General features: G+C 41.0%; 1 protein-coding gene across 1 annotated transcript in view; it reads left to right on the top strand.

Moving 5' to 3' along the window:
* The window catches only part of BICC1 (BicC family RNA binding protein 1), a 1,908,684-nt gene that overhangs the window by 1,810,786 nt on the left and 79,797 nt on the right, over window positions 1-18,101 (top strand). The window contains exon 22 of the mRNA XM_044056407.1: window positions 10,681-10,828. Within this exon, the coding sequence (XP_043912342.1) occupies window positions 10,681-10,828 (148 nt within the window). The remainder of the gene's footprint in view (window positions 1-10,680; window positions 10,829-18,101) is intronic.

Here is an 18,101-nt window from a genome sequence, read left to right as displayed (position 1 = left end):
GATAAATCTAAAGGGACTGCAGGCTTTAAACAATGCTAGAGTTGTGGATGGAAGATGCCCAACTCTGGGCATTCTTCTTGTGTGTACTGCTTAGGCCTGACACATTTTCAGCAAGACTGTGTATAATTTGTCAAATGTTCAGTCACTGGGCCCTAGTGGAAAGGAAAGACAAATTAATCCTAAATGATCTAAGTCCTCTTTTGAGGAGGGTCTGTCCAAGTCCAGCACATCCTAACCCTCTAAATCTGAACTTGGGCATAAGAGGAGTCGCTCATTACTGGCATCCCTTTTGGCTCTGGCACCCAAAAGCACAAACCTTCAGCTCCCACTTCTCCAGTGGAACCAAACACTAAAATCAAAAACCTTACGGACTGATTTCCTGTGCAGCATCTGCCATAGATACCTTGAGGCACCTCAGAGATCTGTGCCGGTCACCTTGGTACCAAAATCTTTGGCTTCCCTGTTGGTGCACCTGTAATGCTTCCAGAAATTTTGGAATCTATACTACCCTCTATGCTGAAATTTACGATGATTGGTGTACCTAGGACAAGGTATTTCCCTTCCATTGACCCCTTTGTGGGAGAGCTCCCAAGTCCTCCATTCTTAGACAGACTAGAATTGCCCTCAGGCTTCTCTGTCCCTTCCTCCAGGAGTTTTGACTGAAGTCAATGTTGTGAGGTTGATGGATCAGCTCCTAGTGGCTAGTGATCTTTTCTGTCTCTTCTCAGACCCCTCTCCCTTCTGGAGTTGTTGCTTTGTCTCCCAGGACTCCACTAAAACTTCCTCCTCTAACCTCTTCTGAGTGCTTGAAGCTTATGACTGATTCCACCGGTTCTAGCTGTTCTGGTGCCGACTGCATTTACCCCTTCAGTTCTAGGATCCATCTTTTCTTCCTTGGTTCCATCTAAACGATGGACTCCCAGAGTCATAGCCCTGCTGCCAGGTCCAAGGGTTTCAGATCGGAATCATTTTTTTCTTTGGGGTCACCCTTGGCTCCTACTTCGGGGGTAGGTTTCTTGGAGCGGGGTGTGACTTCTGTTCAAGGTTGTCCTTTTTGGTTCCAGGCACCCATACCAGGGAGACCTGCCTTCCAGGTAATGGGGAGGGCATTGGCCTCTCTGGGTTCTCAACTGGTCCCTTCTACATCTGAGTTTTATCCCGTGACCTGTTCTTTCCCATATCTGCCACCAACCTCAATGCCTGGGCAGCGAGCACCAAAACTGCAGGCTACCTCTCTGCAGGGTCCTTCTTCCGAATCCTCAGAGATTTCCACTGAGGAGCTACCCTGGAAAAAGATATGCAAGAGGAAACACTTGGATATTCTCCCTGAGGAAACTGTCACAGAAGACACGGACTTTTATGATGGGGTGGGTTCCTCTCAGTCATCCCGGAAGATGTCTCATTTGGTGACATTGTAGAAATCCTGAAACAGAGAGGTAACTGGAAGCCCAAAGACCCTACCTCTGAGGAGTCTGTGTACCTGCAAGCTTTTGGTGCTAGCTCATCTTTTTCTTGGGTGACACCTCCCACTAACGGTCTTAAGTTTGTGCAGTGGGCTTGGAAGGCCCCTTGATTCCGTAGGGCCAATTCCCAGTAGACAAGACAAATTTCCTTGGCTCCAGAGGACCACCAACATTGGGCTAAAAGGTTAGCAGTAGATGCCGTGGTGGTTGCGGGAGCCACCAAAAAGGATCTGGCAAGAAGAGAGTTCCACTGTTCATCCCCTTAACAGAGAGTCCAAAGCAATGTACAGATTCATAAAATGGGTGTATGCATCACTGACCTTTGCTTTAAGGTCCTTGAATTTTATGGCTCACTTTACTATGCTCCAGAGTGATTTGATCAAGGAGTTATCAGATACACTTGCAGGAGCTGTGTCCAAGGAGGTCTAAGTTAGTGGCCACCCAGCTAGCTACCCTGGAGTCCATTTCCAACCTGTCAATGATGCTCATTGTGCATGCAGCCAAAGGGACCGTGAGGGCAGCAGGTTCTGTAGTTGCCATAAGGCGTCACACCTGGATGTGTTTGTGTGAGTTTGTGGAGTCATTTGTCAATGCTTATTTTGACAGATCTTCATTTTTTGGCCCCAAAGACAAAGAAACATTAGCCAGGTGAGCGAAAGATTGAAAGACCCTATCTGCAGTTGGCATATGTTTTTCTGCTCCCCAGTGACCCTATTCTGGAAACCAGAGAAGCAGGAAGATGTGGTTCAAGAAATACCAAATACCTTTTCAGGATCCACGTGAAGATGGCTCCCTCGAGGCAGAGGGGGGAGCTACAGTGGAAAACACCAACCCTGCAGCATAGGTGGCCTGCAAAGTCAGGGTTCCTGAGAGCCTTTCACTGGCAAACCCTACCAGACCTTCTGAAAGGGGGGCCTGATCGCTTACCTCTGGAGGAAGTCAGGGAAGATTATCTTTGCACTCAAGGGCCTGGCAGCTTAGGTGCAAAGGATTATTGCCAGAGGTTATCACATTCCCTTCACTTTCATTCCAAGATCAAGAAGAAGACTCCCCGATGTTCCACCCAATTAGAGGGATGAAGCAGTTCTGGAAATTCAAAAGCTGCAAGAAGAGAATCCTCCAAGAAGTCCCACTAGACCAGATAGTATTCAGATTTTATTTGTGGTTCTTTTTTGGTGCCAAAAAAGACGTGACTTGAGACCAATTTTGGATTTCAGCCTTCTAAACAACTTTGTTCAGAAAACAAAATTGTGGATGGGCATGGTTCAGTCTATCCTACCCTTCTTAGAGGAAGATGATTGAATGTGCTCTATTATACAGTGTTCGCTATTTTAAGCATTCGCTGTTATAATATAGACCCACATGAGACTACTACAGTGTCTTTTGGCATCCCAGTGGTCAATCCTGACCCATCCAATGACTCATTCCATTTTAATCACCAGTTGTTGCAGGAAGGTCTTATCCTGGTGGATGGAATCTGAGGAAATTCTGCTGGGTTGTCCCTTAATTCCACCTCAACCCAAGGCTATAGTGACCACGGATGCTTCCCAGATGGGGTGGGGGGCATTATTTGGGAAGAACAGTCCAAGACACTTGGCCCCTGATAGTGACCAATCTGCATATCAGTTTTCTGGAGTTGAAGGCAGTCCTGTTAACGTTGCAAGCCTTCCAAACTATCTTCCCTCTAGGAACAATTGCAGTTCAGTCAGACAACATGTCAGTAGTCTGGTACATTAACAAATAGAATGGAAGCAAATCGTGCCTCCTGTGTTGAGAACCTCTCAATGTGGCAGTGGGTGATATCCTTAGCTGCTTTCTGATAGTAACGCACATCCTAGGGAGCTCGAATGCGATAGCAGACAAACTGAGCAGATGCATTCTCCTGCCTCATGAATGGTCTCTCAGTCCCATAGTGGCAAAGATTTTCCATAGCTGGGGCCAGCCTTGGTGCTGCCTCTTTAAATCACCCCTGAACAACAAGTCCAGCAGTTACTTTGCCCTAATTCTCCCTCAGGGGGAGTCCCAGAGAGACCGTCTCCTTCACGATTGGCCCTCGGGACTACTCCATGCATTTCCCCCTTCCCACTGATTCATCTCTTCTTAAAGAAAGCCAGCAAGTCTGGTTCCCCTTTCTTTGGCCTCATCTAATTCACTGTCCATGAATTCTGGACCCAGTTCTGGATCTTGTCTCATCCACAGGGACTGGTGTACCCCAATCTTCAGAATGTCAAGCTTTCAGCTTGGCTGCTGAAATTCTGTTAGTTGCCAGGCAGAAAAATATATCTTCTCAAGTCCAAAAAATTTTACTGACTTCCCATAGACCTTCCACCAGTAAACTTTACCACAGCAAGTGGAAAAGATTTTCTATTTGGGTGCAGAATACTAGTCTTAACCCCTTTTCCACACCAGTTGAAAGGGTATTGGAGTTTTTTAGCTATGTTTTTCAGACAAGAAGCACCTGCATTTACTGTAAAGGTCCAACTAGCTGCTATTTCCAATTTCCACAATGGCTTTTAAGACTTCATTAATTTCCCATAGATTGTTTAAAGTGTTCATGAAAGGAGCTTGGAGTTGAAGCCACCATTTAAAGACCCTCTAGCTCCTTGGGATCTGACGATAGTTTTGCCGTCTTTGGCACTTCCCCCTCTGAACTGGTGGCTACTGTGACTTTAAAGTTCCTTTCATGGAAGACCATTTTTCTGATAGCCATGATCTCCGCCAGAAGGATTTCTGAAATACAAGCACTATCTTCAAAACTCCCATGTTTGATTTTTCATAAGGACACGGTTTCTTTAAGAACCAACCCATCTTTTCTTAGTTCATAGGTTCATACTAGGCTAACTGCCCTTGCAAGCCATTGTAAGCCTAGCCAGTTATCCCTTGTGAGATTCAAACCCTGCACCTTGTGTTTGTAAGGCAAACACCTTAACCATAAGGCGGTCTCAGAAACTAATATTATTCAAACCAATTACCTACCTGTTTTCTTTCCAAATTTTTCCTACAAAGGCAAATATTGCTTAAATTTGCTGGATGTTCACAGATAATTACATTTCTACTTCAACAGAACTAAAGAATTTAGAAGATCTGATCAGTTATTTATCTCCTTTTCTAGTCCATCTGTGGGGAAATCTGTTTCAAAAGTCACCTTGTCAAGGTGGTTGAAACTGTATTACTTTCATATACAATAAAAAGAATCTTCAGTTACCAGTGCCAGTGAAGGTGCATTCTGCTAGGGCAATAGCCACATCTGCTGATTTCCATTCCAAGGCTTCCATGGGTGAAATATGTGAAGCAGCAACATGGGCTACTCCACATACCTTTATCACTCATTACAAATTGGATCTAGTCTCCAGGGCAAGAGCATACTTTGGCTCTGTGGTTTTCAGGAGTAACCTTCTATAAGGCCACTCATGATTTAAAGTAGCTGGGGGCTCTGTCCCAAAGGTCAAGGATAAATGAAGATTGACAACATCAGATAAAGAAGTTATGTACTTAGCATAATGTTCCATCTGTGTTGTCTATCTTTGTTTATCCTTAGCACCCCACCCTCCTTCCCCGTCCTACAGATGTTTTGTAGGATCAGATGCTTGTCCTAGTACCTTTATCAGGTTGTACCTTGTACGTGGCCTTTTCATTTCCATATACATATTCTTCTGTCTTTCTCTTTAGCTGCAAACTTGATCTGAGGTAATCCAGAAAGGGGCATCGTGTGTTGTCTTAGTTCGAGAGTTTTTGGCTTCCACGAAGCTCTGTATTGAACAAGCAAGTTCTGAGGATTGGAACCATTAACCAAAGGTTAAACATAACTGAAGATCGACAAAATAGATGGAACGTTATAGTAAGTATATAACTTCTATTTTTTATGTTTCGATTGGCACACACTCTAGTTCACATGACACTTCCCTACAGAAGCAATACTGATGTCATGCCTTTATATATACTGATGGTGGAGAGAGAGAGACTGTCATAACTTTCATTCATTGCTATTTGCCACTGATCCCTCAGTTTCCTGCTGGAGAAAGTTCTAATTAAAAGTGGCTAATGTGAGCAGCTTAATTTATTTTTGGAATTTTTTATATTTATTTAGCATTTTAGATGAGTTGCCAGCAGACATCCATATCCGTTCATCATACTTTGTAGAAAATAATGTCATTTCTTCACTCTCCAGAAATATGTGCTTTATAGAGTCTAGTCACACTTCTGAAGACTTGATTCTTTTCATTTAAATGGTCTTGTCTTTTCTACCAGAGAAGTGTATATGAAGTGTTTAGAGAGGGACTGACAAAAAGTCAGCTGTACTTCTATATTTGCTTTTAATTTCCAGGTTTTAAGCTATGGAGTATTTTAGTATAATTCAGGAGAGTAATCATAAGCGAACCCTCACCAAGAATAATGATAGTCTGTGAAGGCAAGAGGAAGCATAAGCAGATCTCTTCATCCCCCAAGTCACGTGAGAGAAAAAAAGAGGAATTTATGTAGCTTAGAAAGATTTTCCTAAGATTATAGGCTGTGACTGTGTGGATACTTCCTCACTGTTTCTAGTTCCTCTCTGCGGACATTAATTTTGTAGAGACTTTCATTTATACGTGGGAGTGCTTTATATGGTCAACTTCTGGTCTCTCATCAGAAATGTATGGAGATGATGAGAAGCCAAGAATGTAAATGGGAAATCCTCCCTTTATTGAGCTATTTTTTGTGTTGAGCTACTACTTTTTGCATTGTGAGGGATACTAGTTATGTCACGAAATGCAGCATTTACTACAAGGTCCCACAGAGAGGACATTTACAGTACATAAAAGTCAGACACACCTACACCATAGCACTATTGTAATGTTCATCATTGGATCCCTATTGCAGTAATTTAAGTTGTATGGGTCATATCTTGTCAATACTCAGATGTCCAAACCCGTATCCAGATATTTAGTGCAACTTCCAGCCAATACATCTGTGAAGGCAAGAGAGTGTACTAGTATAAAAGACAACATATGAGTGGTGCCAACATATTTAGATCATTCTTGCCTCTCATGGAAGAGAAGCAAGAACCCTAAATACCAGGTTACTAAAGTTTAGTATGGAAGAAGTAAGCGTCCAGCAGTCCCTGGAGAATAGCTTTAGCAAATCCTGCTAGATCTGGAGAAGGAGTCACTTTTATAATGCTTGGTGAAAGTGTGTACAGATGACAAAGTTGACCTAGAATACTTTGTGTTCACTGCTTTCCAAAAGCTTTAGTAGTAGTCCTAGCTCTTGTGGAGTCTACTTTGACCTTATTGGAATGTGTGTTTTCTTGATGAGAAAAACAAAACTGGATACCATGGGACAATCATTTCAAAATAATATGTTACAACACTGGTCATCCTTTCATCTTCCCTTCATAGGTAATGAACAACTGAAACTTCTGAAGTTGTTTGTTTTGTCAGTATTGTATCAGAGATGTCTGGACATCCAGAGTATGCAAGATTTTCTTTTCCTCTTTAATTTTGTTCAAGAAAGGAGAACAGTGCGATGACTGGACAGATTTTAGTGCAAATTTTGACACCACTGTTGACATGAAGGAAAAATTGGATCTTAAAGATAAACTATCCTTATGAAAAGTAAGGTAAGGTTGGATTACCATAAGAACTTGCAACTCTCTGTCTTGGCCAGAGTCAGAGCAGTGTGTAACAGGTACTTTAAATCAGCCTTGGTAGTTGATTGAAAAGGAAACAGTGTTAATTTTTTCTTGTATAAAGTTCAGATCCCAAGGAGGAGCTGCTGGTTTTCAAGTTGGGCCCCTTTTTAAAAACTATTTTACTTGAGGAAAAAGAAGAAAGGTTTCTAAAGGCAGACAGGCAGAAATGAATCTTGATAGGTGAATAAGAATGGCCAAATTTTAGCAAACTTGCACAGGTATTGTAGAACCAAAGGTAGGTTCTGTCCTTAAATAAATGGTCTTGGTTCTGTTCATGGCACCAACTTGAAAATCTCTTCCATTTGGCCAAATAGGATTTTCTAGTAGCAGGTCTCTTAGCCTTCTTTAATACCTGCAGCATGTACTCTGACAATACATGCCTGAGATTAATTAAATTCTGTCATCCAGGCTTTCAAATGAAGTTGTAGGTTAGGTTGAATGAGACTCCTTTATCCTGTGTGAGTAAATCCATCCTTGGAGAAGATTGTGGTAATTGCTGTTGACCACTTTCATGAGAAGGGAGAATCACTATTATATAGGCCAAAAGGGAGTCACCAGTATTACCTCTGGTAAGGCTTTGTGGATCTTTAAAAACATCTAGTTATCAATGGAAAGAGGTAAAACATGAAGGAACTTTAACATTCATGTGGCAGAGAAGACATCGGTCTTCCAGCCCTTTCTGCAAGGAGTCTTGAAGCAGAATTCTTTCATCTGTCTGTTGTGAATGAAGGCAAACAGATCTAGCTGGACTTCCTCACAGCTGGATAATGTAACATTCATTCATGGGGTCTGTCCTGATTCTAGTTAGTGGGTCAACCACAGAATTTTGCTCTGAGAAAATGTAAGTAGGCTGGAACAATAGGTTTTGCTGTACTAAAAGTTCCAAGGCTATTATGGCTGGTCTGCATAGGGGGTATGACCTGATGCACCATATCACAGTGGTCTTGGCTGATTACCATAAGAGGTCCTTAAGTCCACAAATCATTCAGGGATGTGCCTTTACCATTGCTATAGCTTCTTTGATGTTTGTGTTTTCTTTTGAAATTATGGCTATTTTACTTTGACTCCTTTGGATACACCCCAGCACAGTTGAAACCATCTATAGTTAGACTGTGAAGGGACTGTTGGTAGAGATTGGAAGACCTGTGTTTAGGCACAGCTGGTCTATCCACAAGTGAAGTTCCTTTCTGACAAAATTCAGCACAGGAATTTGGAAAGATGGAGTTTGCTAGTGCTGGGTCCATACTAATCTGAAAAAGCATTGAATTTTCATCATATGTAATCTGGCTAGAGCAGTCATGAGAATTGTAGAAGCCATATATCCTAGTATCCTGAAGAATTTCCGTACTAATGTCAGAGTCTGCAGAAAAAACTAACGAAGGTAGTCTTTGTAATTTGTACTGAGTAAAGAATACCATTATTAGAGATGTATCTGTTAGGCAACCCTGTAAAGCTATCTTTTGGGAAGAAATGAAAGAAGACACTTTTACAGTAAGTTAAAACCGAGGTTGTGAAATAGATTTTTGACTGTGTTAGTGTATAGACAGTCTTGAAGAGATGCTGCATAAATACAGCAGTTGTTCAAGTGAGGAAAATATTTATGCCTTCAAATCTGTAAAAAGCAAGCACTTAAGTTAGACACCTTGTGAATACCCTTGGTGCTGTAGACAAACAAAAGGGTAAAATAGAGAACTGAAAATGTGAATTGGAAAAAAATCTTTAAAAAAAAGTGCCTGGAGTTTTCGTATGAGGAATGAAAAAAAAATTGTTTTACGCCTTGAATTTGTTTCCACCTTTTAATCAGTTCCACCTTTTCATCAAACCTCTTTTTAACAGCCACAGATGAAATGTCAGATAAAACCTCTTTATCCAGGGGGACATTAAGAATCTCGGATTTGACATCTGTAGGAAATTTTTTTGTATGCGCAGCCATTTCTACCTACATATGACAGACCCACTTGCTTAAGCATTAGACACCGCATGAGCAGCAGCATATAAGCATCTCAAGGAACATTTGGCATCCCGAGTTACTCGGGAAAGCAGGGATGACAAAAAGAGTTTAGATTCTGTACTAGGTAAGTCATCAGTAGCCTTTCTCATGTCAACAAAAGATGACATAAGGAATTTGGACATATGAGCCTGACAGTTCTGAATGCTAAGGTTGAAAATATATGAACTTTTTTTTCTTTAATATGTTTAAGGCTCTGACATTCATGTCAAAAGGAACCAGATTAGAATTGTTCAGTTGTTTAGATCTAGTTTTAGATAACTAACTGAAGGGTCCACTTTGTGCTTGTGGGGAAAAAAGCACGTATGATGAATGCTACAGCTTGATAATCAAACTTTGACATTTGAGAGGAAAGAAAAAAAAAATAATTCTGCATAAGTGTTCTGATTTACTGCTACATTGACTCACTCTGAAGAACGCATGCAGTAGATTTTCAAAGAAGGGTAACTAGTAGAAATGCTACCTTTCCTCTGTACTTCTCTGATGATCTGTTAATAACTTTTGTGGTCTACACAGAAACCTTTTAGCAAAGTAAGAGGTTAACACAATGGTTTTGTTTTTCTTGAAAGCAGTTTGTAGTTGTTACTACCTGGTAATCTATTGTTTGTTATACTGCATAATGTGAAACGTTATATAAGGTTGTGAAACACTCCTGTTTAGTAGTTCCACTTTACTTAAGACACTTTCCTTTGCTTGCATGAATAACCAAGAGTGATTCCCTAATTCTGTAGCAATATTTGGCTAATGCTTTATATTATGTAATTTTATTCGGTGCTGCGGTAGCGTTGTCGCCTCACAGTAAGACGCTGTCCGGTTCGATTCTCAGCTAGAGCATCTTCTGCGTGGAGACATGCGTGAATGGGCGTACCTTCGTTGAAGGTTGTGCGTCAGGGCTGGCAACTCGGCATGTAAAAATCCACTGCCAATCATTAGCGGACCGGAGTTCCGCTGTGGCGACCCCTAACCGGGAAAAGCCGAAAAGCACAAATATGTATAAACACTGCATACAAACATTTTTATTACATATTGCTGTTTGCTTTGTCATATGGGACAGGCTTATGTTTGTGGTTATAAGCACGTGTTAGATTTTTAGTGTGGGACCACTGTTTTACTTCACTGTTTCCCAACAGAGATGTGTGCGTGTTGTATACACTGCGATCTTGAACCAAAGAGAATGTGTGTAGCAATGCATTCTGTATAGGTGAGTTCCATGTCACCATAGGCAAGAAGCCTGCATTTGCCTCCTCATGAGAAGAGCCCACTGCTTGCTGAAGTTCTAGCTGTGAAAAAATAAGACAAACATAAATGTTATGATCTATCTTCAGACTGAACTTTCCTTGAAAATATTTTGCTATAAGCACTTTGCACATAACCTTACTTCATTCTCTGCTACTAGAAATACATGTATTGTCCTGTTGTGCCTAACTTTATTTTTAATAACTCTTCTAATATTGTTGCTTGTCATTGTGCCATTTGATTTAAGATCTGAGCTATTACAGTGGAATGTTAGTTTTCTTATTTCCTTTTCTATTTTTTTGAAGGGGGTGTCTTTATCACGGTCAAATAGCCGAGAGCTTGTGGGAAGTGGCAGTGACTCTGACAACTGGAGAGAACGTAATGGAATTGGTCCCTCTTCTCACAGTGAATACGCATCTGTTATCAATGCAAAACGAAAACAAAATAAATCAAGTAAGCTTTTTTTTTTTAACACGCTTTTGACGGTATTGCAGAACAAGGATGTTATTCAGAATCCCATTTGTAGTTGTTGTTAAAGGAAGGCTGTCCTTAATAAATCATTTGAATGCACTCAGAGGCTGCTTTCCCTGAAAGATTAGTGGTGGGATATTTTATGTGAAGTTTTAAAACAAACTAATGGCTTGTCTTTGACACTATGAAAATAAAATTGCCGACCTATTGATATGTTTTTTAACAGAGTTACTAAGGCGTGTCCATACAACATCAGGTAGGTAATGTTTATTACACCGGGTTACCAGTGTAATAAGTTGTCACTGCTGTCTTACAGAAACAGGAAAGTAAACTATATTCTATGCTACAGCTAGAAAATGTAGTAAGAAAGCTGATGGAGGGCACCATCTTTTAGTCTTATCCCATATTTCTTTCCCTAGTTACAAAAACTGTTTTCATCAATCTTCATTGTTCTCATGCTTCACCCATCCTACTACTGTCTAGTATATAGCCCTGGACTTCACATTTCATACTTATAACACTAGACTGCCACCCACACTTTTTTCACATTACAGCCTTGTCTCCTTTCTCATCATTTTATCTATGTTTTATCTCCTTAGAAAATGTATTCTAATTACAAAAGGCTCATTTCCAGAGTAATTTCATCCCTTTACTGACCCCAGTGGTCCCACCGTCTCCATGCTTAGTAACTACCTCTGCACCTAACTGCTACATTTTCTCACCGAACCAAGCTCTGTTTTTGCTGGTTATCCTGAAGACCCACTGTGAGTGGGAAGACTGGCTTATTTTGCTGATATATTGGATGCAGTAAACTCTTATCTTTCACTACAAGACAGTAATCAAAATATATTAGCATTGTGTCACCTGTTGAATGCATTTTAAAAATGAGAATTTGGAGAGCTTCCTTAATAGTGAAATGAATTAAGTTTCGCCTGTTAGACTGTCTGGAACACACTCACTCATTAATGTTTGAAAGTTTTATATTAAACATTTCCACCCATTTGTCAGTGTGAAATTTTTACAGTTAACTATCCTAATTTGGAATTTTACAGCAGTGACTGGATCTCTGGCTCATTCACTGGGAGCTTAGAAAAACATGATTCGCAAGGAAAATAATAAACTTGTGTGTGACAGGTCTCAGAAAATGGAGTTACATCATCTTGTTAAACAAAAAAAAACTTTAACACTCTTTATTCACTATAAAGACAGAGCAGTGAAGCAAACCATTTATTAAGGATGACCACTGTCTTTATGGCTTGCAACACAGAAGCTTGATAATATACTGCATAATATTACATTTATTTATTTATGTATTTGTTTGACATTGTTAACTGGGTTGGTCCAACTGAGCCAGAAGCTCATTCTCAGTGGAGACCCAAGGAGAAAAGCTCCAAAGTTTTATAGACTTTTACAGACCATTAAGTAGTAATAATGTCACAAAAATATTTATGAATACAAAAAAATACACTAAAAATTTGTAGTAATTAATACATTTGTAGGATACGATTATTTTTTTTTAATTAGGTAGGAAAAGAAAGAAAAAACAGTGTTAGAAAATGACATCTTATGATAAATGGATAGTAATAAAGAGAAGAAAATTAGAACTTAATGTACACATATTTACATGGGGTTGCATTATCGAAGCTTGTGAAGTTAAAGTAGTAAGCTGTGTTTAGAGCAAAGAAAAAGAGGAGTCTAAAATTTTTGTGAAGAATACTGGAGAATGAAAAGGAATGTGGGGGATTAGGTAGGGGCAGGACCTTGTGTTAAGTAAGAGTTGTTTTAGTTCCTTTTTGAAGAGCTTGGGGTAGGAGATGATTCTAATGAACGAGGGGAGTTTGTTCCAAGCTTGGGCTACAGTCATACATCTCAACCTGGAAAAATCAAAAATCTGGACAAAGCCCCATTAAAAATAGGTACAGATCTGTATGCTGATTAACATAAAATTTGAATACATAATTGTGACCCCATCCACTCCAGTGGTATTGTGGGATACCGACTTTCAAATGCAAACTGAAGACCAGACAACTAAAATATAGCCCCCAGACCCTGTAGTAAATGGTAACCATTTTTTTTTAATGTGTTCACTGGGAAGGGGGCTGATGAATTAGGATTTTGTTGTTGGTGACTTGCAGCATGTGGTAAAAGTAGGGCAAGCAATGGTAGGCAATATTCTAATCTTAGCAAAAGAATATTATAGTTTGCTATGACCTCCAAAGCCACTTTTAATATCTTACTGGTCAGTGGCGTAGCTAGAGTTTGTGCTGCCCGGGGCTGTCTTTGAGTTTGCTGCCCTTCCCCCTCACAAAATCATGGTCAAATGGGGCTATCATACATAGCCCTCCCCCCTTGCAGCCATTCCAATGTCCTATTACTTGGCAATTTCGCCCCATTTACCATAAACACTAATGTACATACTGCTTTACTTTTACAATGATTATTTGGATTTCATTTTACATTTTATAGCACAAGCACCAATAAATATCTGTTAAACAAGGCAATACAGTCTCACAATGAAAATAGACTTATAGCATTAAAACTTCTCTGCCCCTGACACTCACATTCAAAGAAAATGCATAAGTCATCTAAATAATTAAAGAGATCTGTAACTAACAAAGAGGTTGCAGCTAGCAAACAACTTTACATTTCATTGTTTCATCTGCAATTAAAGTACTGACTGCCCTTGAAGAATAAATTGTCTATGTTACATTAAAAAATGAGCTAGTAGTATTGCAATTGGGAATGGATAGCAAACTGATAACAGGTTCATAGTTTATTTATTTATTTTACATTTGTTTACCAGGTTAGTCCAACTGGATACATATCCATTTTCAGTGGAGACCCGGGGAGAAAAGCTCCGCATTAAAAAACAGGACTTTGACTTACATACAGATAAATTCGTAATAATGCTATTGGTTAGAGACACAGAAATAAGCATACCCATTGCAGGTTAGAGACCCCAGGAGAAAAGCTCCATATTAAAAAAATAAGACTTTGTTATGCATATATGGATACAATCTTTCTAAAATACATAAATTGCTTGATAACATAATAGTGAGAGGTGACATTTTAAGCAGGGCATAGGTAAAATAGTCGAGTGATGTAAAGGAAAGTGGAGTTGGGCTGTTCCAGACGGTATAGAGGAAAAAGATAATAGGCTCAGAGGAGAAGGATGAAATTATAGTCCCATAAAACTCACATAGAGATTATGAGGGGAAGGCAGTCAGAGGAACTGGAGATGTTATAAACATGTAAATGAAGGGATCTTAGTGGAAAATAGAGCTGAGGGAGAGGGCAGTAGGAAACGAAAAGGGGTGATAGAGGACTTATTTGGACTAGTCCGGTTTAGTGCAAGGACATAGCCAATGAGCTTTTAGGAATTTTTTAAGATTACTTTTGAACTGGTTGAGAGAGGTAGTTAGTTTTAGGTTATTAGGAAGGGAATTCCATAGTTTTCCAATGGAGTTGGCATATAGAGCGTCTCCACCTAAATTGTTAGATTTGATAGTTTGTATCAGGACACTATGTGAAGATCGGAGGCAGCTAAGATTGGTGTAGGGGGTAAAGAGTTGGTTCAGTGAGGGGGTTTTCTCTAATTATTTTGAATGCTTCTGTAAGTTGGTTAAGTTTGAGAAGATTGGGGAGTTCTAACCAGTCAAGTTTCTTTAGGTTAATACAATGGTGAGTACGATACGGTTCACCTGTAACAAATTTGGCAATATGGTTGTAAGCGATAGAGAGTTTGTTAAGCTCAGTTTTATTTAGGAAGGAGAGTACTGGAGAGGCATATATTAGAGAGGAGAGGAGGTGTGTCCGTGCTATGGTTAGTTTGGTGTTGGGAGTTAAAAAGTTTTTAATTCTGTACATAGAACCAAGTTTCTTGTTTACTGTCTTTATTGTTTGACTGATATGCAAGTCAAATTTGAGTTTGTGATCTATAATGACGCCTAGTAGTTTGGTGTTGGTAACAGGCTCTATGATGGTGCCATTAGTGGACTGAACATAGAAGGTCATATTATTAATGAGAGAGGGGTGTTGCCCTAAGGAAGTGGTTGAGGAGGGGAAAATTAATAGTAGGTTGGTTTTTGTTGGATTCAGGATAAGTTTCCGTTCTGTGAACCATTTTTCAACCGCAGCAAAGCAGATGTTCTTCATCTCACATTGCTGCAGTCCTTACACTTGGGTAGTCCGCTATCCACGGTCGGCCCGAATATCAAAGTATAAGGCTGACGTCGGTCAGGGCGCATTTAACTGACGTCAGGACGTCAGGGTACAAATGCGCATGACCGGCGTCATATCCTCAGTCTTTTTTGCCGCATGGTCCGATGCAGAAGCAGCATTGCAAGTGCCGGTTGGCGTTCTGAAATTTTTCGATTTAGAAGTTTCAGACCGAGTTCAAAGTTGGCTAAGTACCCCGTTGGGGAATATTTTTGTTTTTTCTTGCCTCAGTCATTTACCGGATGTCAGAAAAAGTTAATAATTGCGTTTCTTGTGGGAAACAGATACCGCATAGAGATTCATACTTTGTGTATTCCTTGCTTAGGGCCTGAGCACGACGTTGTTGACTGTCGCTCTTGTGCTAGATTTAACAAACGCACTATAAAGAGAAGGTTGGATTGTGCTAGGTTAGTCTTTGGGAAGCGGTGCAATTATAAAATGCCGTTGGATGCTCCGACGCTTCCTCAAGAAGCGCAAGGACAAGACAGTTAAGCCTAGGCTAGAAGAACCGTCTGTAACGGACGCCGGTTCTTTAGAGGTGTCGGTGGAGCCGGTGGCTCCACCGGAGATTTCTTTGTGTTCCCAGAGTGAGACTTTATTGTTGCAAGATATGGCCTCTCAGGAGGCAAGTCAGGCTGAGGGGGCTTCTCAGGTTACTCTACTCCCCTCCCTTCCTAAGGTGGCTAGGCCCTCTCCTTCTGTTACTAAGGCTTCTCCCAGGGGCAGGCCAGGTTTAGCTTCAGTTGGTGTTACCCCTAGCTCTTCCAGTACTATGCCCAAAAAGCATATACTTAAAATGGCAGAAGATTTAATTACTTTGATTAGGGGTTCTATGCCCCCTCCTGCTAAGAGACCTAGGGTGGAGCCTGAGCTGGGGGGTTTAGAGCAGGCTTCAGATGTTTCAGAGTCTTCGGCTGAAGACCTGCAGGAGTACTCTCCTTATTCTGATTCTGATGTGGATGATTCTACTCCTTCTGCTACTCCTCCTGAGGATTTTTCTTTTTCAGAAACTCTTCATTCCATGAGGGAGCATTTTAAGTGGGAAGGTCAGGACTTCTCTGATTCCAGGAAAAGGCTTAGGGAATTTCTGTTTTTACCCCAGCATAGGCCTTTGGCTATACCTCCTGTTTTGGATGTAGTGGAAGATGTTTTCAGAGGCTTCTCTTAATCCTGATTCTTTGCCTCCTGCTCCTGTTAAGCCGGATAGGTATTACAGGGTGCCTGACGTTCACAAGTATCTTTTTAAGAGTCCTAGGGCAGACCCAGAAACTGTTAGTCAGGGGCCTAAAGGTGTTAAGGCTTCTGTTGTTAAGAATCCGGTTCCTACAGATAAGGAGGCTAGGGCCTTGGATAGATGGGGAAAGAAAGTTTATACTTCTTCCACTCTTGCTATAAGGGCTCTGAATTGCCAGTTTCACATGTTGAAATACCAAAACTATCTCCTTTCACAATTGAAGTCTAAGGTTGATGCTCTGGCAGTTGGTATTGATTGTAAAGAGTTGCAAGATTTAGTCCATGTTTCTGAACAGGTGGGTAAGCATTCTTTGCAATGTGGTTTTGATGCTGTACAGGCCTCGTCTAGGGTGGCTGCCACTGGGACTGTTCTTCGCAGGCACGCCTGGCTGAGGGATCAGAATTTGTCTGAACATGTTAAAACAAGGATTTTAGATGCTCCTTTACAATCTGACGTGTTGTTTGGGCCTCCTGTTGAGACAGTCTTAAAGAAAATGGAAGACAAGGCTAAGTCTATGCAGACTGTTAAAGATTTTTGCAAGTCCAGCCTCCAAAGTTTAGTAGAAATTGGCCTACTAAGGGGTGGGCGTATCCTTCTTATGATTCCCAGTCTAGGGGTAGGTCTAGACGTGGTAGGGCAGAGCTCAGGGCTCTTTCAGGCCTAGAACAGGAGTTCTCCTGCACAGGCTTCAGGTGAGGGCAGGGGTCAGTCCTTTCGTAAACAGACCCAATGACCTACCTTTTCAGCTGCCGGAGCCTGCTCGTCTGGCAGCACCTTTGGGAGGAAGGTTGGCACTCTTCAAAGAAAATTGGAGTTTAATTACCCAGGACAGATGGGTATTGGATATCATACACCATGGCTACAGGTTTTATTTCCATACCTTGCCTCCTTTCAAAGGCATGCCAGACGTTCCTCCTCAACAAAGACTAGAGGCTCACAAACAGGTTTCTCTGTTGCTCCAACTAGGGGCCATACAGCCGGTCCCTCTACCAGAAGTGGGCCTAGAATTTTATTCTCGCCTGTTCCTAGTACCAAAGAAGGGGAACACGTGGAGACCAATTTTGGATTTATCTATCCTCAACACTTATCTGGACATTCCCAAGTTCAAAATGTTGACGTTGCAGCAGCTTTTATCTCTGCTGGGCAAAGATCATTGGATGGTAACTTTGGATCTCAAGGAGGCTTACCTTCATGTTCCTATCAGACTCAGTTGCAGAAAGTATCTGCGTTTTCGAGCTGGGACTTCTCACTATCAGTTCTCTGCATTGCCCTTTGGCTTATCTACTGCGCCCAGAGTGTTCACGAAAGTTCTGGCTCCAGTGATAGCTTTCTTCAGACTAAAAGGAATACAGATCTATCCTTATTTGGACGACTGCCTAATTCTGGCTCAAGGAAGGGAAGAGCGTCTTAGTCATTTGGAATATGTGATAGCAGTGCTAAGATGCCTAGGGTATTCTGTGAACGAAATAAAGTCCATTCTAGTACCCTCTCAAGACATGTGCTTTCTGGGTGTGAGACTGAATACAGCAGCCCAGATGGCCTTTTAACCCCGGACAAACAAAAGAGTCTATCCCTTTACTTCCATCAACTATCTCATCAGTCCGGCTGACTGCAAGGACAGTCCTTCAAGCCTTAGGGTTCATGGCATCTTGTATTCTGGTGCTTCCCAATGCCAAACTGCATATGAGGAAGCTACAATGGTATCTCAAAAATGTATGGACACAGCACTGCCAGGATCTGGACACTGTCATTCAAATAATACCTTGCATTCAGAAGGAATTTTTGTGGTGGGCTCAGGAATGT

Source organism: Protopterus annectens, chromosome 14.part0 (genome assembly GCF_019279795.1).
Source record: "Protopterus annectens isolate FY-2018-M chromosome 14.part0, PAN1.0, whole genome shotgun sequence".
NCBI classification, from domain to species: domain Eukaryota; kingdom Metazoa; phylum Chordata; order Ceratodontiformes; family Protopteridae; genus Protopterus; species Protopterus annectens.
The sequence above is the reverse complement of the archived record's forward strand: the minus strand, read 5'-3'. Positions and strand labels throughout refer to the sequence as shown.